The following is a 27,913-nucleotide window of genomic DNA, read 5'->3' on the forward strand; positions in this document are numbered from 1 at the left end:
AAACATAAGATAAACATTTATGATAAGGACTTTAATTTGATTAGCAATAAGTTATGTGAGGGATTTTAACTTGTCTGTGCCGTGTGGTGAACAAACTATGTAATGTTTGTAATGATGTCATAAGTTTACAATATTGGTATGATAGGATTGAAGGTTTAGTTGAGGGATTTATACTACTGCTATACACACTACTGACTAGTGGTGGAAGAAGTATTCAGATTTTTTACTTAAGTAAAAGTAGCAATACCACAGTGTAGAAATACTCTGCCACAAGTAAAAGTCCTGCATTCAAAAACTTTGTTATGTAAGAACTGCTGCTGACTCCAAGCAGTGTGCAGACTGGTGTTTCTTTACTCTATGAAGCAATTTGATTATTATGTTATCAGCATTGGCTAGTTTGACAACAGCCAAGTTTTCATTTTGAAGTGAGGCTAACTCGCAGAATTAACATTGACTGTGCAGCTATTTGCACTTCAAGTGGTAATGACTGCTACTGTCTAGTATATCTCCATTGATTTGTGGACATGCTTGTGTGAATTTGAGCCCAGATTTCAACATTTTCAACGCGATTTTGCTCTAGCTGTGTTTCAGGCCTCTCGGAAAAACAACCGAGCCAACCGCATCTTTGTAGGTGTGGTTAAGAACAGAGATGTCATCTTGCTGTGCCAGAGCCAGAAAAATGGTGACGAGCGTGAGAGAGATCAATGCAGCCGCACAGGTTGCTGCAAGTCGACTTACAGAAAAAACAACTCTGAAATCTGCATATTTATTCAACCGGCATGACAAACTTTACTCCATCTGGCAACTGCTACCTGCTCCCAAACAGAAAACAGCTCCAACGGCCACAATGTCAGACTGAATAATGAAGAGAAAACAAAATGGCAATTCAGCTTATTTAGAAGAGAAAAGAAGTGACGTCTTTATGCAATATAATTTATTAAAAAGGACAATTCCAGCAGGGTTGTCTTTTTTCTGCAGCTGTTTTAGATCACTGTAAATTTGAAAAAGTAAAAAAAAATATATATCTTTGTGGTGTGTGCAAGTGAAAACAGAATTTATAAAAATCAATAAAAAAGAACACCGAATGCATGCTAGATTTGTCCTTAATGCTGCACCGCTCTTTGTAGGGATTATTGGTACAACTTTCTAATCAGGCAACCTTAATAAAATGGTTTTATACAGTAAGTTATAATTAATGGCTTTATCTGTGCTTTATCATTTACTAGTGCTTAATAACAAACTTTGGGTTGCCGGGTTGTGAAAATCTGTCTGTCTGGTAATTCATCCTCCTCCAGCTTGATACTTGTTTGTCTTTTTAGCTCTTTAGTTCATCAGGTAACCGGCTGCATGTGGACTGTTTGACCTCTGACCTTCTGGATCAAAATTAATTTATTAACAACTTGTTAACATTTACAAATAAAGACTTTTGGTAGTTGTAAAATTATTATTAACTTATTTACATTTTTAATTACTAACTTTGGCTGTTATCTTAATATCTGTAACTACAGATTTAATGGCTTATTAGAAAGTGAGCCATTCATTACCCTTTATTAATTACATTATTAATGACTTGACTATGAAGGACAGAGATGTTTTGTATTAGCATTTAATAAAGTAATTAGTCACAACTTATAAATACTTTATAAAGGGTGCCGTATTAGAAAGTGGTGACGGATTATTTGTCAACACAATACAGTTTAACTACAGGCATCCTCGTGACATAAGGCGGCAATAGTTATAATTTCTCCAGGCCCATAGCACAAAATGACCGCATCTTCTGATGTTACCAATGTGAGGCCAGTGAGTCGACCATTATGGGGACAGCAGCTGAGATTTGGAGCTTGAAAACTGTCTTTTTTGGCTCAAAATGTTTTGGAAAAAACTCCTTTCTGTTGTCAGTTAGAGGTCAAAGCAGGTGAGGGAGTCCCGGGCTCTTGTGTTGCCAGGGTGGTTGCAGTGCCTACATACTATTGATATAACAAATGTCACATACATTTAAGGCTGTTTAGCTTCCTGGCTAGCTTCTGAATTTGAAGCAGCTGCATTCTGTCGCATTGTGTCAAATCACACTGATATTGTGGTTTGGCTCGTGTCGTGGCTCATAAGAATCCACTGTTCACATTTGAGTCAGCTGGTCCCTTGCTGCAGTGTGAGCAAACCTGCCCGTTGGTGATACTGCTTCTCCCTGGCCTCTGAGATTTTTGCAGACAGATCCACCGGCTTCTCAAAGAAGTTCACCAGCGCCTGTTCGGTCAGCAGCGAGGCCAGGATCTGAGCGTAGCTGACTGTCCACTCTTTCTCTGCCGCCGAACTCCCAGCATCTTCAGCAGTCACCTGTCCCGCTCCTTTTGCCTCCTCTTGGCTGGTGACCTCTGACCCCGAGGTGTGTCCACAGTGGCCAGCCTCGCCGATCTGCAGCACAAGACTTGTTACCGTAGCGATGGCCTGGAAGAGGTCGTTCTCCTCTGGGTAGCCGTGGAACATGCTGTAGAGCGTTTTACAGAACTGGATGAACTCGCGCTGTAGAGGAAGGGGTGAAGGGTGTTTATATCAGTGTTTCACCATATGATAACATTTCCTTTTTTTCTTTTTTTTTTTTACTAATTTCTACAACAAACCAACAGATTAGTGCTGAAACAATACAAGCCAACATTAATAAATATATTGATAGAAAATGATTCAACAATTTTGATCAATGAATCTTAAATCAAAATATCAAAAGTAATTTTTCAAGCAAAAATGTCAGACATTCTCTTGTTGCAGCTTTTCAAATATAACAATCTGCCACTTTTCACTGTTTTATCATTCATTCTCACTGTAAATTGAATATCTTGAATCTTGAATATTTTCTCACACTTTATAGACTATAAATTAATTGGAGATTAAATCGATATTGAAAACATAGATCAGATATTTGCTTATCCTGTTCATCCTGAAAAGGTGAGACTGAAGCCCCTTTCAGACCCCTTTACATTAATCTGATGGCAATTCAACATGTCAGTCTCATGTCCGAATAAACACACTGGTCACTTTTACGTAAAAGTCACGACGGCAGTCTTACTAGGTTGGACCTAGTTAACATTTCCACATCACCTTCAACGCGGCACAAGTCTGAATTGAATGCCATCAGATTAACAGAAAAAACTGCAGCAGCAGAAGGTGAAACATGCTGTGTTTCTTAGAATAGTAATCTGACCAATAGTCTTTCCATGTATTTTCAATGTTCATTCATGACAACTTTGTGGATGAATAAATTAATATAAAGCAAAGTGCTTTACACGCAGCAAGTGGGCAAATAGAAATCAACCAACTCTCTGCTCCCCGCTCCCTCTGTCATGTCTGAATGAAGCCATAAGGAACATAAATGTTAAAGTCACCTATGTCTGAAATGCCATCTCTTTAACAGATAGATTAAACCAGCAAGTATTCCATGTCTGAAAAGTGCTTACACTTATCCCAGCACTTATCTCCAGACAGGTCACCAGTCTGTCACAGGACTAACATACAGCGCCTAAAAAATTATTCACTCTCTTCGACTCTTTGATTTCAGTTGACCGTTTTTTTTTTAATTGCCAATAAACAGAAAAAAAAGACTGAACTGAATGTCAAAGTGTTCTAATGGCATAGGTTTTTGTTTTCTTTTTTGATATTACCACTGGGAGGCGCCAATGTCAGAAATATTACATTTCTGTATATAGTGCCTTTAAGTAGATTCTATACTCTTGATTTGACCAAAATAAGCAGTTCTTTTTAGTATATAGTTTATTGAAAAGCAGGATATCAGGCTTTAAGGGTTAAATAATGGAAGCACCGCTTAAAGACGAGATTTTGCTGAAGGCCAGCGTACTGTACTGTGTAGTACAACACTAATACAGCATGTTCCCAGTACCTGGTTCATGAGTGGCAGAGGCTTCTCCACATCTTTCTCCTTCTCTTTGGCCAGATCCTGCAGCATCTGCTTCAGCTGCTCCTGGTAATCTTGCACTTCATCAACACCTGGAACAACAGTCGCAGAGTCAGAGTTTCTTCAACCAGACACACCAAGAAAACCTCTGACTTACTTCTTGCATTTACATAAATTTATATCAACCTTGCAAAACACATTATACATTGCTTGTGTTTTGTCTATTTGCTTGCGTTTTCTTTAGTTGTAGTGTGCTGCGTTGAGCTAATAAATCAATAGCTGATGAATCACAGTGCGGACCGACCAGAGGGCAGATTAACATAGAGGGGTCTGTTTGTGGACAGCAGGGGGCTCCTTATCAGAGAGGGATCATCCTCACTTTCTGTGAGAGCTGCAGACACAAACACACACAGTAAAGTTAATCAATCGATTACAGCCATGACTGCAGCTTGAAACTCTCATGGCTGTCATCGTGCTAACAGAATGAATAACCTGGTGGGATGTGCAGACGGTACAGCAGCCTTATTTTCTCATTCAGCTCTTCACAGTACAAAGTGTCTGAGAGGGAGAAAGAGAATAGAGGGTTAACACCTATCAGATGTGCAACACCTCCTCCTGTTTCAGTCCATAATACAGAGACACAGGGAGGCTTGAAGTTCTTAGCATTTGTATGTAAATAATATTTGAAGCATCTTATATTTCCATTTTGTTTGGTTGAAGACACAATAGCGCGCCATTCACAGAAACTCAAACAATAAAAAAAAAACTCCACAGGAGGGAATGTTACAGTCACACCCACAAGAGCAGTGCTGTGGATTTATGCTTTCTATCCTTTCACATTTCGTATGATAGATTTTTTTCCTTTTTACCTTTAGTGTTTATTTTTGTATCAGTGTATTCTTTTTCAAGTATTTTCAATCTAAGAATGAATTTCTCTGTTCTTTTAAAGAACCAGACTTGGTTTGTCTCCCTTGAAGCTATTATCTGAGAACATTCTTGCATTGTTTCCCCAAATCAAATCTCAAAATTTACTGTGTGTGACTTTTCTTGTTGCCTAGAAATAAGGTTAGGTTTAGGTGGTGGTGTCAGAATCTCACCTCAAAGTCACAAGTTTATTTTAAAGCATTAGTTTTAAAGGGCCAGAATGGAGCTGAAGTGCAGTGACAGAAAAGGCTTGACATGATTAAACCAGTTACCGTTTGGCAGTGCCAGCCGCTTGTCGTGGAAAAGCCCTAAAAATACTCTTTCACAGAGGGATCATATTTTAAAAATACAATAAAACAAACAAGATTGGACATACAGTCTCTGTTTGCCTTAATTCTTCCTGTCCGTCTTCCCTTCCTTCACATACCCAGCCAGCCGGCAAACTCTCTAAAGGTGACCAGGTTATCGCGGTCCTGGTCCAGTAGGGTGAAGGTGCGGTTGGCCATCGTGTCGGCGTGCTGGTTCGAGCTGCCGGGCCACGGCGCCAGCAGCCCATACAGGCTCTTGAACTGGGGCCTGTCCAGCCGGTACTGCCTCTCTATGTAGGAGTGACCAGAGTCACCGTAACGCCATGCTGCCGCCTCCGCCGCTGCTGCTGCAGAGCTACTGTCTCCCCAGTACAGACTGATGAAGTGCTCCGTCTGGAGGGGTACAGGGGAGGAGGAGAAGATAAAAAGGAGGAGGGGAAGGGTGAAGGAGAAAGCAAATGACAAGAAGAAAGATGGTTAGAATTATGAAATAGTTTGTTTCCTTATAAATCTTAAATTCTCTGAAAAAACAAAAGACACAACTGAATTTTGTTGATAAAGGAAATTGGTTAATTGGAAGAGGAATAAGCAGATACCTTGAACAGGTCGTAGACATCAGCCAAGTTCTCTGGAGAGATGGAGACATCTTGAGTCACCAGTCTCAACTGGACAGACACACAGAGGGAAGAGATGGAGGTCTGAGTGCAGGAATTACAGGAAACTTGTTGAAAAGGTCGCAAAAAGGTTCAGGATGCTAAACTCCGATGTTAGCCTTTATATTTATATTCTCTGTCTGCTCACAGTGTTTTCTTTGGTGATGTCTTCGTGAGCCTGCAGCACTAGGATTCTGTGTCGACAGCGAAGCCTCTCAATCTGCCTCACCGTCAGGTCTCCGAATTTCTGACAGGAAAAAACAACAGCAAACATGTCATCCTCCACGAATGACGAAGATTGTACAGTATGTGGGTAAAAGCTCAGTTCACCCAAATTTACTCAAATTAGCCAAGCACAACCACCTCACTTACTCAGTGATAGGGATGCTTTATTTTTTTTTTTAAATACAGAAAGTATTGAAGTATGAAATTATGAAAATTAATACATAAAATGTGCAAAAACAATGAATTAAAGGCCAATATCAGCCTCAAGTATCATATCTGTGTGCTTCTCACCTCGTACGACTCGTTGATGAGGTCAGTGATGTTTGTGTGTCCCACAGCGGGAATATCAGTCTCCTCTGCAGCAGGCGGCGAGGACGGAAGACAAGACGACTCTTCACTTCCAACCTGGTCCAGAAAACTGCAACGCACAGAGCAGAGGGTTCACATTCTGCCATTTCATATGCTTTCAAATATTTTCAAACATAAAAGCAATCCCATTCGCTCCATTCATAAATATTGAATGAGAAAAGGTGTTTTTGCCAAGAGCACAAAATGTAAGAGACGAGTTACAAGTAATTTTGTTTTGCTAGTTGTGGAATTAGTTTGAATCTTTGAATATAAAAATGCTTTTCATTTTGAGGTAAACTTAGATGCATGCCTGGGGCGTCCTGCTGGGCGAATGGTTAAGGAGCACACTACATAACTGCATAACTGGTTCAATCCCCGGGACAAGGACCTGTGTTGCATGTCATACCCCACTGTCCTATCCAATAAAGGCAAAAAAAGGCTAAAAAAAATACTCAGTGTTAAAACAACAATGAATAACTCAACAAACAGACTGCATTAAACTTGTTTGGCTACAATTAGAGAAAGTAGAATCTGTTGCTACAGTCACCAGAAAATGTGAAGTGTTCTGCTATAGATGCAGAAATTTCTAACTTATTAGGAACATACTTGTGTTATTAGAATTTGTGTTATGTGTGCAAGGGTTTAAGTTACTGGCTGAGCAGGATGCAGTCAATCAGCTTTAAAAATGAAATTTGAAAAACAAATTGGATTTGCCTGCTGCCCTACACCATTACACACAATCTACCTTGTGAGAATCATAAGTGCCTGTCCATCATCTGTGCTGGAAGAGAGCTGTGGAGCATTGGCCTCCAGCGCTGCCAAACCCAACTGGAAGATGGCTTTGATTCCATGGAAGAAGAAACAGTCGACCACGCAGACGGCGCTGTGGAACGGCAGGACGCTGAGGAAGAGGGTGAGGAACCAAGAGAGGGAGACTGAGGAGAGGGCGGAGAGGTCTGGAACGTGTTCGGCCAGCTCTGGCAAACGCTCCCTGATCAGCTCCTCAAACACTGACTGGTCCACCTGAGCTCCTGCAGGGGGAAACGATGGAGTCAAACAGGCATCAAGTATGGGGAAGTGTGTTTGTGTGCGTCCGTTGGTGTGAAAGTGGAGGGGTTACAGGGGTGGCTTCGTGCATAGTAGACATGTCTAAATTAGAAATTTTGATAGTTCTGATACAATATCTGAGTTGCCGGGAAAAAAAGCAAATTCCTTAAACAAAAGTTCTGACATGTTAAATGTTGTTTAACACAAGCAGCTGTGCAAGATTTCGTCTAAATCAAATACAGTCTAAAATTGGCAAAATTACGATTAAATCAGGAACTATCTGATCAAAAAATAGGTAAATAAAATTATTAATCTGACCAGACGTGATGCCAGCTTTTAGTACTTAACTATTCTGCTTTGATAGTTGAGAGTATATCCATGAACTTTTAAGTACTTTTGTTCTGGGGCTGTTTTTCGTAATTTTGACCACTAGATGGCAGGAAAAAGCTTGACATTCAATCTGAGTGTTGTTACTTAACCTTACCTTCACAATGAGATTATTTTTCTCTGCTGAGCAACTATAATTGTTTAAGATAAGGTTCATGCAATCACTATCACTTTAATATTATCAACAAATACCCCCAAGAGACAGCAACAACAATTATATGCTATGCTCTAGAACTACACTGTCTTCCAAAACCTATAAAAACACAAAGAAGAGCCATATTGTTGCATTTAGACATACAGTGATATGCATATTCTTTCATTACAAATGTGGTTACACAGACAGGTTGTTACCAGGATAAAGTCATTGTTCAGCTTGTTTGTTATCCCTTCTGTGTCAGGGAAATTGTTAATACTAATAAAAAGATAAAATAACTCCAGCCTTATCCTTTAAGTGCCAAATATATGCTCTACATACAAATTCTCAAAACACAATCACTGCCGTTTCCAAGATGTAAAGACACCCACCAACATCTGGATATTAAAAGGGAAAAGGAAATTGCTTCAAATGCACCTTGAATGTCATAAATAAACAGCTTCACAAACACAGGAAATAATCCCTTATTGTAGAGGCCAAAAATAAGCCTTTTGGATTGTTTGGTGAAGCAGCAGATTAGACAAAACAACCGCAATACAAAACAAGTTTAAAGGTAGTTTGCTCTTAAATGACCCAACAAAACATACTGCGGTTACGCAACTTTTAACAACTTGCTGATTTTTAAACAAGGAGCGGCTACTGTAAGCGGCGGAAGTTAATATGAGTAAGTATGAGTAGTTTTGACCCCTGACCTCTTACCTATGACCCTGCGGTTGAAGTAGTCAGGCAGCATCCTCTCACAAACAGCCACCAGCAGCCAGAAAGCTTCTTCTTCTTTGGCATAGAGCAGCAGCACCGACGACAGGATGTTCATAGACTGGACAGGAGATGACAAAGGAGGAAGATGCAAGAAACACACACAAGGATCAGAGGCCAGTTAACAGCACCCAAGAAATGTTTAAACCCAGATATGCTGTGGTGATTATGTTGTGTGATAGATAATCCATGTGGGTATTAACAAATGACGCACAACGCGGAGGCTGTTATTCTGGATGTAGCCTGGAAGAGATTTTACAGTATTTAATTACAATAAAGAAATATCAATATTAATACATTGGTTTATTAAATTTGCATTTAAAAGATGCACTAAAAAAATAAAAAAATTGCAAATTGATCATTTTATTTCCATATTCTATTTTTAAATGAATTAATAATCAAATTTCAAAATAACAAGTCTTAATTTATTTCTTTTTATTCCATTAAATTATGCTTTCTGCCTACCATGTTTCATCTCACAATTCATTTGTTTCCATTTGCTTTAACATTTACAGTTTTCATTTCATGGTTGCTTTAATTTAAACTTGCAAGTGCAAGTTGTCCAATCTACAGAGCAGCAGCAGGAGCTAAATCAGTGTAAATATACCATTACAACTAGTGCTACTACTGACTATTACTGGTAACTGGTACTACTGCCACTATGCCTACTAATGTGACTACAAATGCTGCTCCTACCAATCCTAGTGTTACTTACAATGACCACAACTTCTGGCTCCAGTGCTACTACTACTGGTACTGTCCCACTGTTAAAAATCCATACCAACCCAACAGTGTACTCTTACTGTCCAGCTATCATAAGGGCAGTGCTCTTTTTAGTACACCTGCAAATACAATATGTATCTGTCATAAAGGTCTATCTCTTACCACTACTACTACTACTGCTGTAAAATGTTTACAGTCACATCATTATCTCTGCACTGGTGTCACCATACTGCTCAGATCATCAGGTCCCTACCTGACAGTATCCGATCTTGGGGTTGCGGTGAGCATAAGCGGTGAGGACACGTCTCAGTGCAGCGATGCCGGTGGGGTTTTGAAAGGCGGGATGGTCCGGCAGAGAACGGTGCAGGTCCCGCTCAATCTCCTCTGTGGCCAGGTTGCTCTGGCCCATCGACTTCTGCACCAGGCTGGTGTAATAGCCCTGATGGGACTCCAGCTCCGAGGACGCATCTGCACACACCAGAAGTAGAGATACTGGAAATAAGCAGGTGCAGCATGTTTGCCAAAGAATAAAATGGCTTCCTTCTCACAAGCACCTTCCAAACAGCTCCAGCTCTCAACTCTCATTCTTTGTCACATCACAACATAACTTTATTGACATTATGTTTGTGGTCATTGGTTGTCCATCTCAAGCATTTTCAAGCCTCTTCAAGTAGATTTTCATATTGTACTAACATAAAAAAGAGAAACCAGGCTGTCAGGGAGGTAGGAAAATTATTGACATGACTGGTTGTGTTTAAGATGCTCAAAGTTTATTCAAACGTCAGATGTTTTTGAGATCTTTGTAGCCTAAAGCAGAAAACAGCAGTGAACTGGGAGGAATCTTTGGGTATTCAGGGGCACTAATGAGTGCTATATATAGGTCATTTATATTTTATTGTTATTGTTTCATCAAGTACATACAAAATGACTATTTGAGGATTCAAATGAATAAATTCATGGGCTAATGCAACAGTCTACAACTGAATCAACTAAAAGCTGCAGAGCAGTAAAGCCTTTGTTTTCTCTCCAGACAATTACAAGATGAATTATGAAGAAAACACTCAAACCACAGTAAATGCCACCTCCTCTGAAGTGACTCTCATTGACAAAACCATTAGTGGAAGTTCTGGGGCTTACAACAAGCTATCAGGACACCTGGACATACAGAACAGATCATACTGTATCATCATACAGTAACGCACACATCAAATGTGGGAAAATCCAGCCAGTGTGTTGTTATTCTGCTACTAGCTTAATTTCTCTTTTTTTTTTTTTTTTTTTGCACATGGGAATTAGGTCACTCTCTATTTAGAAATCCTGACACTGACACTTATACTATCAACTTCCCTCTCAAAAAATATGGGCACCAGAAAAAAAGAGATTCAGTACACTAGGAGACAGACAAACAGAAGTGGAACAGAAGAGGTTAAGTGCTTCCCAAAAATCAATACAAGCTGTCTTGTCAGAGTTTCTTCTTTGTCTGAATCTGAATACAATTTTTTTAATAAAACTTAATGCCAACAAAGCTTCATTGTATTGAATTGATAGAAAAATAGAAATGCTGCAAAAAATATGCCCAGGAATAACCGTGATAACAAAATAGAATAGACAGTAAACATAATTAGGATACTGACAGAAATATATGATTATATGAGGATATTGTAAAGAAACAATAACAATAATCAGATTCTTTGTCTTAGTGTGGAGAGGTTCCATTTCCCCAACATTAAATTTTTTATTCCAGATTTTGTTTCAGTTCCACAACAGGTACTGTTCAGTTTCAGTTTGGGTAACTAAGACCTATTCTTCCTCAGTGAGACTGAGCTGAGGAACCGACAGCAAACCAAAATAAAAGCTGGCAGTTTGGTTTTGACTGAAAAGGTGTCGTCTTGAACAAATGTGGAGGTGCAGCAGATGGAGAGAAGAGGATGTGCACCGGCTTAACTTAGTGATTTGATTGAGGCTCTTAATGCAGCACCCTAAAACATTAACATTAGCCTCGTTGAGCAGGTTGCATTTACAACCCTCAATCAAATCACTTGTTTATGCTCATGCTGAACTTATTTTATACTGATACTTTATCTGCAGAGCACACAATCTGTCATTTTTTCCTCAACCATTTATATAAATGAGGGTACACTAAATGTTCTAAACACCTCTCAGTATAATACTATGTTCTCCAAAATGACCTTACAGTTGAATCAGCACCTCTCTAAAAGAATTTCAACAAAAAGTAAACATCATAACCTTCACGAAGGGAGGGAGTGTAAATGTGCAACTCTTCTTTTGTCCATTTTTGTGTCTTTCTAATGTGTGTGTTTTGTGTTAATGACTGTAATACAAAATAAAACTTTACTACAAATGTTAGTATTTTTATTGTGATTTAGAGTTTTTTCAACTACTGTGGCATTCCTATTCTAACCTTAAACCTAAATCCAAGTCCTGACCCTAAAAGCCCTTTGAAGGACTGGTGAAATTACTGCTCTGCACAAAAAAAAAAGAGTCTAAAAACAGGTTCATGCAGAAGCCCTATCTGTCTTAATTTCTCTAGCTCTCTCTTACCAGAAAGTGTCATCCACAGCTCCCCTCGCAGAGACTCTGGTATCCCCATGGCAACAAGTTTTTGGATCTTGTCTGTGCGGAACATGTGGACGCCACGACCGAACTCAGAGAAATGATCCTCCCACAGCCGCTCCTTCTCCTGCTCCATGCTCTGACACAAGCACACAGATTCAGCAATAAACATGTTGACTTGTTGACTGTGCTGAGGTTTTCAAATGATTTCGGTTCATGCACTACTGTACATGCTAGTGGTGGTTACCGTTCGCAGCAACTTTTTCTCTTTCTTAATCTGCATGTCTAGGTTAGTGGAGTAAGGAGAAATTGTGTTTGTAATTTCGGTGAACCGATACTTTGAAAGGCACGACTCTGGGCTTTAATTTAACTCTTAAATCAGTTCATTTGTCACTGAAAATGTGAGTTTGACTGAAGCTGAAATGCCAGACTCCATTCTACCTTGTTGCTGTTGGTTCCTGGTTGGTTTTGGTGGAAGGCTGTCATCAGAGCCTCACTGTTGACGGTGTTACGCAGAACCTGCTCCTCTATCTCTTCTTCATCGGGGAGCCCGGTGTCATAGTAGAAGGTATAATAGGGTGTCGGGGAGCTCTGAGGAAAATATGAGGGATAAAAAACATCCTCAGTTTTTTTGCAGAAATTTTTCCACATGTTAAAACTGAGCAGTAAAACTAATTTATTTTAACGTTATTTTAACTGTGTTTTTCATGATCGGGCGTACCTTCAGGCTCACATTTCCTCTCATATAAAAAAGCTCACGTTTAAATTGCATAAGATGCACTAAATTTAACAAATACAGTTGTGAAATGATGTTCCCCTCAGGCAAAATAAGACTATTGGTTGATTTGTCAGTGATGGATCCCGTCTACTGACTGATTTAAATATATCAGAAATATAAGAACTTTTTTTCTTGTTTGACCCTTATCAAGAGGCTTAATGTGTTTTTAACTGTGTAGTAAGTGTTATAAATGTTATGTCGTCCTATTTACTCAGACTGCCACTGACTTTTACAGAACAGTAACTGCGGGTCTTTTTCAAACATAAAGCCGACAGAATATTTACAAAATGAAGGGGACGTCTGAAACGGCCCTTTAACATTCGACCAGCAGCAGTTACCCATGTTTCTCTTTTAGTGACTGCTGTTGGGTAAATTTGTTATACGCCTTTGAATGAGAGGTCCTGCCCACTACCATATCCCTTCTTTACCCAGTCAGTGTGCTGGTTTACTTCCTCGCCCCATGAGTAACCTTTTAATGAAGTTCCAGAAAAATCCATTCAGAATGTTCTGAGTGAAATTATCATTAAGTAGATGGAAAATGAAATAAATTTAATTAAAATAGCGCCCGAACATCACACATACCACACTTCTCTTGCTGTCTTTCCTGCTGCGGAACATGGACTGTTTCCACTGCAGAGCTCGGAGTCTGCAGTTCAGGCTCTCGACCAGCTCGTTTCTGTCCTGCAGCTCGATCAGCTGGAAAGCCTTCTTAGTCCGAACACTCACTATGACGGGGTTGGGAAGCAGACTGGTGCTCTCCGCTTTTTCTATGGACAGCACCTGATGTGAAAATGGAGGAAACAAGGCATCTAAACACAATCAATTATTCCTTATATGAAATGAGAATAGGAAAGTAGGCTGGTTCCCGCTGCTTGTGTTGGAATCGGTGCAAGAGAAGCAACTAGCAAAAACTGAAATTAAAAGGAGTACAAAAGAAATCAGTTAAAGTACTAAAATACTGGCCTCATAACTTTTTGTGTTAAATCATATAGCACAATTTAAGGTCCACAATCAATAATCATAGTATAAATTAAATACATTTTGCTACTCAGTTCGTCAACATAAATATGGATTATTATTTTAGAAATAAACATGCAATTTAAACAATTGCTACTGTATTTGGGCAATAGTGACTAAATCAATTATCCCAAAATGTTTGACTTCATATCATAATATCAATAATGTGACAACCTCTCCATGACATGGTGCTTTCATACAAAATTTAATTTAAACTAGAGATGAGGGGACCAGAGATGTACATCAATTCAGAGTTAATTTCTCTTACTGTAGCTCAAACAAACAAGTGTACCACTTACTGTAACTGTAACAGATGGGTAAAGCTCTGCAGTAAATGTGCAATAATAAAGAGACTACAGGGGTTAGAGAGAATGTGGAGGAGCAGAAGGGGAATTATTCCTTATTCACAGTAACAGATTTTGTGGGCGGAAGTGATTATACTTTTCTAAAGACAATGCTTCAACAGAAAACAGAGGAAATAGAGGATTAAACTGCAGCAGTGAGGGAAAGAAAGTACGCATGACTCCTCACATTGTTCATGAACATACTGGGCATCTGGCTGCTAATCTCTAACTAAACCAAACTCAAATAGCCCAACAGTAATGCTAGAGCAAAATGTACAATTTTAAATCTTTAGTAAAGATATATAGTTTTCAAATATACAGTTTTATTTTCACATGCAAATACATCTGTGAAGAATGTACTCCAATCTAGAAGCTACTTGACTGAACACCCCATTGAAATCATCTATTAAACCCTGCGTTTCTGTCATTATTTACACCTTCATGGTTTGCTCACAGCCTGCGTTTGACATGCGTCCTCTGGCAGTTTGTGCATTATTGGAACATTTAGAGTTGGAGTGGCGCTAAATCCACCACTTTAACAATCATAAAAGCATCTATGTGATGATCAAGTCATATAACAAAACGTATATCTTTAATGCAGAAGGATAAGGTACTGTTTTCATGTGATAGAAGAGCTTATTATTCACCAGAGATTCAAATCCTGACATTTTTATTTAGATCACTAATTTCTCACTAGCCATTTATTCTTCTGAATTTCTAAAAGGCTGAACTTGTCCTTTAACAAAGCAAACATGTAAGCTATTTGTCACTAGCATTACTGCCGCAAATAACATTCCCCTCTACACTATAATGTGTTAGTGTGTAAACATGATCAGCCACATGAAACCTGTCCATGTGTTACTCTTTAACCAGCAGCTGGCAGAGTAAACAGACTGTTAACAAACTCACCTAAAAATACATGACCATTACAGAAAACACAGGCCTCCTACAGAAACTCTCAGATAAAAGCTCTTGAATAAAGTCACTCAGGACAAAGAGGCAGATTAGTAACTGTAAAGTCACTGGTTTCCAATTTTGTTTCTCACTTCCTGTAGGCCTTTACAGTAATTTACTCACATTATGACAGATAAATTAAATTAAATGGCTGTATTTACAGTTGGTTCAATGTGCATCATGTGAAATATCATAACTCATGGAACCTAGTTTACTTGTGATTTTTATCATCTTATGAGCCATTCAAAGGCACCATACTGGGGGTAATCTTGGAATCTTGTCCTCCAAAGTTATATATATACTTTTATAAGTTCTGAAATGGCACAAAGCCACTGTGTACACAGTTCTATCGTGGACCACCGAAGCCTAATATTTATTTGTAACACATGGATGACTTTAGTTTCTGTGTTTTTATCATTAAACAGGTAAGACGGCCAAAATGACTTTTTATATATTATACATATATACACCAGACTGTACTCCTGATGAACAGATGACCTCTGTGAGGCTGTGATGCAGGCAGGTACTGTACCTCTGAGAGGGGTAAGAGCAGGATGCAGCTGCCTTCCTCTCGGCTGGAGAAACACAGATAACTGTCAGTGGTGTAGAGAGTCCCGGCTGTGTGGCAGCGTGCATGTGGTGTCCATATCGAACAGGAGGCCACCTCATGGAGTCTTTCACCACGAGGGAGCCGAAACAGAGCCAGGACGTACTCCCTTAATGCTTGCTCCTCTAGGATCCTAGGAAGAAGATGATGAGGGGAAGAGTTAGGCAGTAACACACAGATGTAGCTTGGAAAAAGAGGTTTCGAAGCAAAGAACCCGGGTTCTATCTAAGCTTTAAGTATTACCTCTGGTCATGAAACACTTTCCCTTTGAACTTTGCTGAACTCTGGCAGCTGGCTAACTCAAGTGCTACTTCAGTCAGAGACACTTACGCCAAGGTAGTGACCATTTATAGCAAATGGTTATACAGTTAGATTTGGCAGAAAAGGCTCTGTTCTTTGAGGGAGCTCTCAAGGAATCCAAGCAGCAAAGAGGATTCTTCTGGGGGGAACTAACCCCCCTTAAAGAGCATCTTAACACCCCCTGAAAATCTTGTTTTTGCTGACCTCTAGTGGCTTAATTTCTCACCTTGCTGTAGTGATGTACAGGTGTACTCCAGGACACAGTGACATCACTGTTGGGTGTGGTTACAGGTGCAACAAAGCACACTTCTGACCACACCCACAACCAGCATCACTGATGGGTGTCATTGGGTGTGGTCAGAAGGGCAACACACTTAAACTTTCAACCAGTGCAACACTGCTTTTCAACATGGTGTTAAGTTACTTATTAATAAACATAAATATTGATGTTAGTTAACCACAAACAGCACATAAGGAGGATTTTGGTGTGGTGGAGGGTGCTGTGGTAGAAAACAGCGTATCAGCAACAGATTATAATCGTTGAACTCTATGAGATATTATACTGATATGATTGGAAGTTAGTAGTCAGCTGGTAGCCAAGAATATGGTGAATGAATGACTGACGGAGAAGCATGAATGAAGCAGTTGTTGCCAATCAGCTAATGCAAGCATGACTTCTGTGCACTGCCTGAACTGAACAAATGCTATGCTCTATTTTGGAAACGCTGACATCTGAATATAATATATCTGAATCTGTATAGCACTGCTTGTTTACAGCATAGTTGTACATTCCTCTCTATCATTTTCAGACAATTCTCTGGATCACTGGACAAAATCATGTGACTTTTGGAAGAGGGGGATGAAGTTAGCCCAGCTGTATACTCCAAATAAAATCCAATTTTAAGTCTTTGCCTATGCAAACACTGTTCTTCAGCCCTATAAATCCCCACCTAATTGGTCAACAACATCATGTGATTTCTCTATGTATGTTTCCACTGCTTCCACTGTTCACTTATAAGCTCCTCCATCTGGCAAACAGACCATTAAACAAACATTGCATTTTAGGGATGTTTGGTTAGCCTTTGCGAAAACAACAATGGGTTATACTGCTGTCCTGCAATGAAATCTTCACTGTTATTGTAGTTAGTCTAAAATGCAACATATAGTGTATATATGCATGGATATGGGCGCAGATTTGGACTGGGGGCTCTGCCGCTAGGCTCTCATGAGAGGCAGCGTACTGCCCTGCCAAAGTCTGGTTTGAGCCCTGAGGAGATGAGTTCAGTTGTTAAACACAGCTATTTTTTTTCTTCTTTTCTACTCTGTGACCCAAATCACCAAATGTTCCTCTCTAAAGGATGCCCACCCAGCACAGCTAAGATCCTACATACAACTAGTGTTCATTTGCTGTATACTGTATATGCTGAATATAGAGTAGAATGAATAATGGAATAAAAGACACAGAGAGAAATACTGGAGGATCACAGAGATACATAGTAAGCCGTTTAAAAGTCAAAAGGGCAAGCATGACAAATCATCCTACAACCAAAACATATCGCTGGGACCCAAATGAAGTGAAATAAGCACCTGTTGTTGGTTAAAATGTATTCTGAATTTAACATTAGATGTTAACTTGTCACGTTCTGCATGATTTATGTCAGCTGATGAGCAAGGGACGTGCAGCAGAATGTGACATGACATTTTTTTTACATAAAGAGAGAAAACTGCATAACTGCACCATTACTTTGCCAATAATAGACGTTTTTAGGACTAAAGTGGAGTCCACCATGAGGACCTCCTACATAGGCACTGAGGAGAATCTAAGCTAAGAAGTAAAGGAACTGCTAGTTCTTTATTTGACTATTTGTCTTTCTATATTTTATTGTCTTTATTTTATGTTACTTCTGTGGTTTCACGTTCAGCAGCCAATTTCACCTGCATGCAAATTTCCTACTTTGTACTTTCCCCCCCATTATGGACTCTCCATGGTTTTCAATGTTCTTTTTATTTCTTCTTCCTTTTTTCAGTTCTCATCTCTTGACTTATGCATGCTCAGATGAACCCTATCTACTGTACATAGAAAAACACATTTGTTATTCACAGGTACAAAACAAAAATACATTTCTGCATTGTGGTCTGCCACCCAGTCATACATCTGCGCTGCTCAGACATTTTATTTGTAACTCAACTTCCTGTTATGGTTTTGAGGCTTTTAAATAGACAGATATAAGTGACCCTGTGTATCACAGTGGCATATAATGTTATTTGTGCAGTCAAGGCAAGTCAGGTTTGTTGCAAAGTACTTTACAGAAAAACAGAGGGCACACAATGCATATAAAAACGTCTGATAACAAAAATAATAAAATAACAAACACATTAGTATATCAAAAATGTGTGTGTGTGTCTTATCTCTCATCTGTTAAGGCTTATTAAAATGTCTTAAACTACAGAAACAAAACATTACTACAAAACTACAAGACACAAGAGCTATGTTGTTAGCCAAATCTGATTTGTTTTAGTTCTCTCTTTTTATGGGTCGATGCTCTCATGTCCGATTGTTCATGATACACCTAAAACACAGTGTAATCTTGGGTTATTTTTAGGTTAGGCCAGTCATAAACTGCCAGTATGCTTCTTCAGAACTGCTTGTCGGAGGGTTGAATAGCTTCGGAAACTCCCTCCCCCACACCTTTGCCACATCTGATTAGGGGGAACTGTGTCCAACCATTTCTGTAACTTTCCAAAACCAACAATCTGACATTCACACCCACTTCACACAGTGACTGATCGGCTGTGCAGAGGTGAGAAAGGAGTCAGGGTTTGAACTTCTCTCTCTAGCTCTCTTTTTTCATTCTTGACATTCTTTCATCAGCAAATTCGACTGGTATTTGGGATGCCACCCGAAACATGAACTGAAATGTGCTGAAACAAACACGAGAAGTTAAACTATGGTGTCTTTACGACGACGCTGTCAGTTCATATTGGTAGCAGATACCAGAACCAGCACTGACCTCTTGCTGATGCGTGTGGGCTGCTGCAGGACTCGGTCCAGCTCCAGGCCTTCGCTGTCCAGCAGCCGCCTGAGGGCAATGTCAGCCAGCTGACCTATGACCCCGAATGCCTCGTCCAGGTTCAGGAACATGGAAAATTCCCTCTGCCGCTGCCGTGTGTTGACCCGGATAGCCTCTGTCATCAGACCGGTGGAGACCCGCTCCAACCGTGTCACCTCCGCCCAGGGAATCACAAACTTGACTGGGGAAGAAAGAGGAAAAGAGAGGAAAATATTTGAGTGACTGCATGTCACAGTGACTACTAGACCTGTGAACCACCTTATGGCAAATTTATATGAAACTTTTCTAATTGTATGAAAAAAAAAAAATCTAGCACAAACTTTCCACAACTCAATTGCAGTTGTGGAAAAGTTACTCGCTCATACTATGTTGCAATATGAGAAGTAAGGATAGATTAAGGAATAATAAAAGGGTATGAAGGCATTGTTTGTCTGCAAAATAACTTATTTTGGTGGTGAGTATTTGTTACTTTTTTCAGTAGAGTGCTACTTTATCGTTAGTTTGAAGCTGACCTATGAGTAAAGTACAAGCATGGGCTTGTAAACTGTTTAAAGTTTATATTGACAGTTTACATTAATAAATGGTGGGGAATGACTCCCTAACTGACTTTGCGTTCAGTCTTTTGGTTTGAAAATCAGAGCTCTCACTTTGGTGTACAGACCTTCCTTCCCCAGCAGGAAGGAGTAGAAGGCCATGTGGTTGATGCTGAGGTAGAGGAAGCCCTGCCGAGGCACCCGGCCCTTCCAGCAGCAGCACGAGTAGTACGTCACCAGTTTCTCTGACGAAGGGAGGCCAAAGTGCAGCTCGAACTTCAGCAGCGCCTCCCTGAACTTCTCCGGTTCCTCCTCCTGGGCGGCCTGGCGACCCCGAACCTCCTCTGCAATAAGGCCCTACAGAGGATGGAGCTTACATTCATTCCTTCAAAACACTTAGTGGATTTGCATCATCAAAGGCATGCCAATTTAGGTTTTCATCATCATCATCATCTAATCTACAGTGAGGCGAATGTTTTACTTTGATCCAGCAAATGCCTTAAATTCTTTTTAAATCCATGGGCTTTGTCAACACATCTCAAAATCTAAAATCATCCTCAGACAGGACTCATGCCAGCACTGGCAGGTTTCGCACCTTGACTTTTCCTTTGACAAAGCTGGCAACATCCTCCTTGTTCTCAAACACAGACAGAGAGTGAAGCAGGTTGTGGACCAGCCAGTCCCAGTGCTTGTTCACCTCCTCTATGGCAGCTCCTGACAAAACACAGGAGGGAATTTAATAGCTGTGACCCATCTAATGGGTCAGGTGAGGGTACAGAAAAACATATAAAACTTCCAAGACAAACCAAGTCTGCAGATGGCAAAATAAAGCACACAACCAAAAACAGCAAAGTCTCTGAGATGAAGTGATAAAACAAGAGAGCGGAGAGTAAAGACAAAACAGCAAGAAAGTGGAGACTTAAGGAGACACGATGGTTCAGCTCACCACTGGCGATTACCCAGCTGATCTGGCAGCCGGGAAACTGGAGGAGGATGCGGAAGGGTGTGACCCTGGCATTGGAGTCCAGCACTGTGTCCAGCGCCCCCACTAGGAGACCTGCAGAGATGACAAAACACAGAGAATTAGACTGGCAAACTTGTCTGGCAAAGTAGAATAAGTTAATAATTAGATGACCTACAGTCAGGCTACTTAACATTAGCTTAATAGCTACACGATAGTATGGCCTATAGCTATATGCTAACTAGCTAATCTACACAATTAAGTATGGCCAAACTGACTTTTTTTTAAAGCAGCGAGTTGAAGAGTTCATACACAGACAGCAATACTTCACAGCTATATGACAGAAATACACCAGCAGGTCTAAAGTTGGCAGAGAGCTCTTGACTGGAAGCACAAGCGAAGACAGACAGAGGAGAAGACAAGACATTTCTTTACCTTTGTTAACCTTTAAATTTAAATGTTATTCTTATTTCTCCTTTTATTGCCATTTTTGTAGTTATTATGATGCTTACGTGGCCATTCATAGGTCTTCATCACTTTGTTTTCATATTCCCCCAATGTATTTCATTTTTTAACAACTTATTTTCCTTTAATTCTGATTTCTGCTTTATTTGTTAATTATAGAAGGTTGTACATTTTCTTGATAAAGTTATACACATAGTTTTATACCATTGTAATGTAATTACTATCATAATAAACTCCTGTCTCTTCAGTGGACAACTAAAATCAGTTCAGTTTTAATACTAAAATCCAGCAGGAAATTTATTTGGATGAAACTCACTCGTGATCTCTACAGTTGCAATCAACTAGACAGTTGTTCAGGAAAATATATGCATTTCAATCATGAAGCAAATAGAAACTGACCAAAAAACAGACAAATCTACATTTTCTGAACAGGCTGCTGTCATCACGTCTTCATCTTTGTAAACCATTACACCATTATCATATACAGTCTTTGAGCTCTCCACGGCACCCAGAGAAGCTTTCACCCAACATAAAGACTTTGGCCAGTATGTATAAAGCCACTCAGTGTTAAAATAACTGGATAAAAAGTGTTCAGTCTTGGTCTCTTAAGTCAGTTTGGAGTGACCATCAGAGGCAGCTGCTACATATATCATATGATAATTTGATAAGAATAATCCCACACACACACAACCTGTACAACATGAAAAAGTTCATGACATGATGGCTTCAGCATGAACGCAATCACATGTTCACATGTTAATTCTTCCTAATGTTCACATTAACCACATCTACAGTATATCAATTAGAAAAAGTGCAATACGTATTCTATTAGCTGGGCTGTGAAATACAAGAAATCTGGTGGGTTCGAAAGACGATGAATAAGAAATGAGAAATTAAAATGTTTCTAAATATATACACTTGCCAGTAAACTTTATATGGAAAAACAACAACAATTAAAACACATATTTAATTCACAAACAAACATTTTAAAAGGACTTCCGCACTTAAAATGGTTATTAACTTCTTTGGTAACTCATTTAAGATTTGTATGAATAATATCCCAAACAGAATACTTATAGTCAACATAACTGTAGGAAAAATATCTTCTATAAACGTTCCTCTGACATGTTTCAGTATATTGAAGCATGCAAGCGTTGGATACAATGAACGATGGGTAGTTTTAGTCACGACAAGGTCTGCATGAAGCTGTGACGCAGCCATGACTCATCACCTCTGGAGGCTTGCTATTGGCTAATTCAGTGCTTGAGGGCGGCATCTTGGGTAGGCATTGTATCACATTGTATCACAGCCGTCAGCAGTGTTGGCTCGACAACAGTATCAGTGTTGTTCTCAGCTACCTCGACTGTAGGTGTAGGTATCAGTCGTTACATTTAATTGCTACAGGAAGTACTTAGAAATGTGTCTGTTGTTGTTTTCAGATTCATGCATGACCAGTAGCTCACAATCTGTTACTTTATGCAATCCACTGTTGACAGTTCAAAACACTACCAATAATAATACTTATAGTCCTTATTTTACAACACGCAGGACTCACAGCAGTCAGCACTTCAGTATCACACTTAGATTTTAATCAACGTTATGTTTAGCTTCTTTATACAAAGCTCCTCCCCAATTTTTTGGCAAGTTTTTCACCCAGCTTTACTTTGAACTGCTTTCTAAGGCAGCATTATCAGCCAGATCAACCCAACCTACCACAGCAGTACAAGTGCAACCCTGCATTTTAAAGTTATGACTGAACAAGATGAGGGCAGTCAAATCTTTGTCTCTGTGTTTATCAGGGCCTTCTCGGGCCTGGTACACACAAAAGAAAAGAAAAAAAACATCTATACCAAGTGATACATGGAGAGAAGAGGAATCAGTCTCAGTTCTTCTTTGCATACTGGAGGTTGAGTGTATGATTTAACTTAACAGCTTCAGGGTTGTCAGCCTATAAAACCTGCAGCGAAACTGACTGACAAAAAAAGCTACTAACCCTGAAAGTATTTCATCAGAGTGAGATTCACTGGAGACCTTTATAGGCTTGTGAGGATCAAATGCTGTTTAAGTAGCTTTTCCACCTTTGGAAAGTATGTTTTTGTTAATTTTATCATTAATATCACACTAAATATCAGCATAAAATATAATCTGTCATGTGCTTCAATCCAGCAGATTATAGCCTTCAAAAAACCCATATTGGTGGAATCCTAAGCAGGTGGAGAAATGTAAACAAAGTCTCCTCCAGCAGACAGCTCTGGCTCTCAGCGAAATGTAAACCACATCTTAAGAGTCAAAGGCGAGCTGCCAGAAGCTGCGAACCCAGCAGCTTGGCAACACAAAACCATCCGTCTGTCACCACAAAGCCCAGAAGGAGTTTACACTGGTAAACTTTCCAGAAAAGGGAGTCAATATGAATCATCACCTTTCTCTGCTGAGGGTCACACTGTGGGGGAATACTGCTGTGGAGACATAAAGGCGACTGTAAGCCTTAGGGAGGCTCAGAGAGAAGCAAAGCAGAGATCTGCTTTCTACAAGCCTGTAATGTCTGTTTGCTCTTGAATGCATCAAAATGAATTATTTGTATTTGTATTTTTCTTGTGTTGCTTTGTGTCATTTAAGGCGAACCGGTCAAATACAGAAACATTAAAAACAAGCAAAAAGTTACTTTAAGTGTGCTTTGGCTTTTTAGAGAAAAGCCCTGGTATGAAGGGATTGATCAGCTGCAGATGTTTAGTTGCCCATCCCTTCTCAGAAATCCTGCTGAAAGTATGTTATCACTGGTGCAAAAGGCGCTGGAAAGTGTGTTTTCACAGCTTTGAGACCACAATGAATTTCAGTTTCTGCTTTCATCTTTATAGCTGGAAACATAAAAAAAAAAAAAAGTCAGATCTGAGCCATAAAATAGACAACGCTGCTGCGTGTTGTTTCCTCTGCCTGTGTGGCAGGAATGCCAAAGTGAAGGCCATTTAATTAATTAATGTAAAACGATGTGACAACAGGACTTGACCATTCACCCCTCTTGCTATGGGAACAGTGGGAACAAACACGTACACAAAGTAAACCCCGGCCAGGAAGTTCCTACTGTTCTATTTTATGAGAAGAGATCTGGCAGGGTTTCCCCGCAGGGAAGAAGAAAGAGCATAAAGAAGACATTATGAACTGTTTGCTTGGTTTAATGACGTGAAGTGTCACTCATCATCATATAAATCTACTGTACAGACGACTGACAATGTTACAGTAAAAGCCTGTTGCACAGACACAAAAACACAGAGAGGAAGCGAGACAGAGGAAACAGCAAACAGGCCATTATGGAGAAAGCTGTAACTCACAGCGGTGGGAGGCAGTCAGACGGGCTACAGCTGTAAGAAGCATGTGGTCAGACAGTTTTATAATCAGCACTAAATGACAGATAGAACCTGTTTTGCAGGGTGAAACATTTTTAAATCATGGCATAGTGATGGCAGCATTTTCACCACGTTCAATATCTAATACAACAGAATCCCACAGAATGACAAAACCTGTGATTCTCCTACAGGAAATCACAGTGAGAGGACAGTTTAGTGTAGCTTAAACTGACTTTTGTTTGGGATTCTTCAAACTAAAGTCCGAGAAATGACAGGCCAGAGTGTTTCTGTGCTTCTGACAGTGATCTTGTAATATTTATAGCATTATTGTCACCTGTAGAGTCACAAGAATATTCCTCTTGAATTTTATCACATATGTGATTATGTGCAATTTGCAATATTGTACATGTAAAAAGTTTTCTTTTTATGTGAAATAAAAACTAACCTGTACTGCAACAGTTCTTATTATGGGTATGAGAGAAAATAACAGTTATTAGAGTTATTCAGTTAGTTAACTGAATGGAATAGAACTGCATAAAAACTGTGTTTTGATTAACAATTTATTGATTTTAACCAAGTAGTTTAACCATTATAAAATAAATCAGCAAGAATAGTAAGAGACCTATAACTAAAAAATATTGAAAATTGCTTGTTTTGTATGATCAACAGTCAAAAACCCAAATATATTCAGTTTACAGAAGTATAAATCAGAGAAAAGTGGTAAATCCTCACAATTTAGAAACTGGAACCAGAGATCATAAAGGAGGCCGAGAAAAGCTAAAACATCTAGTCAGAAGCCCGACTTCAGCTAACCTAAAGGTTTATTCAGATTTAAGCCACCCCCGAAGCTGACACAATCAGACTAATTCAAGCCTGATTTAAATAGTAACGATAACTGCCCGAGTGCGACTTTAAAATCACAGACTTGGCATAAAGCACACATCGCATCAACTCAAAAGAGACAGAGATTCAAAGCTGTGATGCCCAGAGCCTCAGAGCACTACATATCCAACACTTCGTATGAAAAATGTAAATATTGTAAAGAAAAATCAAAAGACCACCAACATAAATAAAACCAAAGTGAATACAAGTCAAAATGTCTGCTCAAAGCAGTAGAAAGTAGATAGTAGAAAAGGCACAGGTGTTACTAATAACATTAATGACGGTTCTGTTTTATTCAAGTGACCCAGTAAGCCACGGCAGCATGTACAATATCTGGACCCTGAAAACAAAACAGCTCAATGGAATTCAGCCATCAATAATTTCATTATTTATACCTGTGCTTTTCCTACTGTGAGGAGGAAAAGCAAAAGCCCAATTGTGGAAAAGCAGTGTGCAGTTAATTAAACCAAAATTAAGTAATGGCAGTTAGTTTGTTGGAGAGATGGCCTCTTGCATTCTTTCAGTCTTGCCTGTCCAAGTGTTGCTGGACTTTGACTGCTTTCCTTTCACCACACACATTTACAAATAGGCGTGGTAGTACCAGAAACCCCCACTCTACTTCTAATCTGGGCTTTGAGACCTGTGTGAAACATCTTTATAGGGAGTGAGAAAAGTCTGATATGACACAAAGGATTGGTTGCAGACTTTTACAGAAACTGAGCCCCACACTTACGAGGTGGAGCCTAAAAACTGATTTAGGGCCAGTGGTTAAGATCAAGTAAACCTGCCATATAGTTATAACGATCACTTAGTAACACACACAGACTGTAGTAAATCAAGAACTAATCTGGAACAGGGGCTTTCCTGTGCGCCTTGTGATTGGAATAGTCCAGAATTTCCCTGATTTTTGGTTCAACAGATCTAGTTAACGCTTTAATCCTAATTTCTGGGATACCCCCTTGTCTTTCCTGTGTTTTTGCTATTATTGTTGTTTACTTGTTAAAGTCTGGCTTCTCCAATATTGTCACTGTTCACCTGTGATCCTGCCTATAGCCCACAGGATGTGTGGCCTCTCCTTTGCTTGTTATTTTTGCTGTGTTGTAGTTGTATTTGTTTTACCTGTGAACCTGCCTGTCTGCTCTCCGTGGCCTCTCCTCCTCTGCAGGAGGAAGAAGTCGTTGCTCCTCTCGGTCACCCAGAGCTTCAGAGCGTTTTTCAGCAGAACTTCCTCCGGGTTCAGCCACATTTCTTCCAGCAGGGAGGGACCGGAGGAAGCCCTCCGCCGTCCCGGTCTTTGCAGCGGGGGTTTCTAAAGTTTTCTCCGCCTGTCCTCCGGCTCGGGAGCGGCCCGATCGACCCTACAGCGGCGGGTTTTCGGGTTTATCCATGATTATCCTGCGCTCCCAACAGCTGCAGGTTTCAGACTTCCTCGCCTCACGTCTGCTCCCTCACGCCCGATTTGCAGCCGCTGTACACACCAGCCAAAGATTGTGTATTCAAGAAGATGATTCACTCCGTGGTTGAATCGGGTTAGTTTTGCTGAGTGACATTTTAAGAAACAAAAGTTAAGAAAATAATCACAAACTGAATCTGAAAACCACATTCATTTTCACCATGAGTAAAGAAAATAAATAGAAGGTCCTAAAGTATAGCTAAAGCCCTAAATTAACTGCAGCTCGTTATGGTGCACTTATAACTAAGTGGAGAAAGTGGTAAAACTGTAAAAACATTTTGTGTCTTTAACTTGGAAGTATGCATGTCAAAATTATTGTAATGCTTACACCCAAGACTAATTTATGTATGAAATTAAAGCCCCCATATGTAGGATTTTTTAATTTTCAAACTTTGGTCACTTTTCAGATTTATCTTCCTTTTTTCACTGCGCTACCCATATTTCAGATTTCAGATCAATAAAGCTCTTCTGTGTTGTTTTGCTCATATAAGTGTGTTATTATTAAAAATGTTAAATGGATTTTGTTGCCACGGTTTTGTTGGCATTTTGCAAGAGAGAATGGCTTGACTGTACTGTAAATTCTTCAGTTTAAGCAGCAACAAGTCATTTTTAAACTAATCTTAGTTTAGTTTATAAATATCTGCAACAATAAGCCATGTATTAGGCTCTAACGTTTTGATTAATCTCAAAACATAAAACATTTTAGCCTACACAAAAAGTATAGGCCATGTTAATATACACATAACTAACAATTAAAATCTCAAAGCATTTGCCGGAATATTAATATTTGCCAATAATAAAAATAATAATAATTGAACAGAGTAACTTTAAAAAATGAAGCCAAGAAAGTAAAGTTGACAAAACTAACCTTAAGATTAAAAACAGAGGCAGCTCGTGCAGAAACAAGCAGAGGTTTTGTAAACAATTGTGAACTAAAACATGATATACTGATTGCAAAAAAAAAAAACCCACAACGACTACAGAGCAAATCTTTTCACATGCAAAAATAAAACGCATGGATGACATTTGTGGTTTCTGAAAAACGTGGGCAGTGTGGGAGCTCTTCGTTTTATTTTCTTCTCTTCCGCATTTCATCTACTTTCCCTTCCGCCAGTTCCGGCAGAGAGCCACTGACCCTCCTGTGATTGGCTGTTCAGCTGATACCAGTGTTCAGGTGCTCAGTACGGTGATTACACACAAAGGC

General features: G+C 39.5%; 1 protein-coding gene across 4 annotated transcripts; it reads right to left on the minus strand.

Moving 5' to 3' along the window:
* Window positions 1–752: 752 nt before the first annotated feature.
* LOC122885108 (TBC1 domain family member 8) lies at window positions 753–27,653 on the minus strand. Of its 4 annotated transcripts, none has more exons than XM_044215799.1 (21): window positions 27,578–27,653; window positions 26,376–26,795; window positions 20,554–20,664; window positions 20,203–20,321; window positions 19,736–19,964; window positions 19,015–19,255; window positions 15,629–15,836; window positions 13,364–13,561; window positions 12,445–12,594; window positions 11,992–12,142; window positions 9,683–9,897; window positions 8,650–8,767; window positions 7,108–7,393; window positions 6,306–6,432; window positions 5,938–6,036; window positions 5,733–5,801; window positions 5,256–5,529; window positions 4,397–4,462; window positions 4,209–4,295; window positions 3,890–3,996; window positions 753–2,520 (listed from the first exon to the last, which is right to left on the minus strand). In XM_044215799.1, exons 2-21 carry the CDS (start codon window positions 26,500–26,502, stop codon window positions 2,128–2,130), a joined length of 3,375 nt encoding a protein of 1,124 aa, XP_044071734.1. In that variant the 5' UTR covers window positions 26,503–26,795; window positions 27,578–27,653; the 3' UTR covers window positions 753–2,127. The 4 variants fall into 4 exon arrangements, 2 of the variants coding, with proteins under 2 accessions (XP_044071734.1, XP_044071733.1); XM_044215798.1 differs by having other exon boundaries at window positions 5,733–5,834; XR_006380046.1 differs by lacking the exons at window positions 753–2,520; window positions 3,890–3,996 and having other exon boundaries at window positions 4,224–4,295; window positions 5,205–5,529.
* Window positions 27,654–27,913: the final 260 nt, after the last annotated feature.

Source organism: Siniperca chuatsi, linkage group LG12, assembly GCF_020085105.1.
Source record: "Siniperca chuatsi isolate FFG_IHB_CAS linkage group LG12, ASM2008510v1, whole genome shotgun sequence".
NCBI lineage: Eukaryota > Metazoa > Chordata > Actinopteri > Centrarchiformes > Sinipercidae > Siniperca > Siniperca chuatsi.

Bases quoted from the DNA above. Each gene is read 5' to 3' on its own strand.
- LOC122885108 (XM_044215798.1), bottom strand. From the start codon at position 26,502: ATGTGGCTGAACCCGGAGGAAGTTCTGCTGAAAAACGCTCTGAAGCTC. The intron at 20,322-20,553 runs GTGAGCTGAACC...GTGTTTTGTCAG, and splicing joins CAGCTGGGTAATCGCCAGTG to GAGCTGCCATAGAGGAGGTG. The intron at 9,898-11,991 runs GTAAGAGAGAGC...TGGTGTGTGCAG, and splicing joins GCTGTGGATGACACTTTCTG to ATGCGTCCTCGGAGCTGGAG.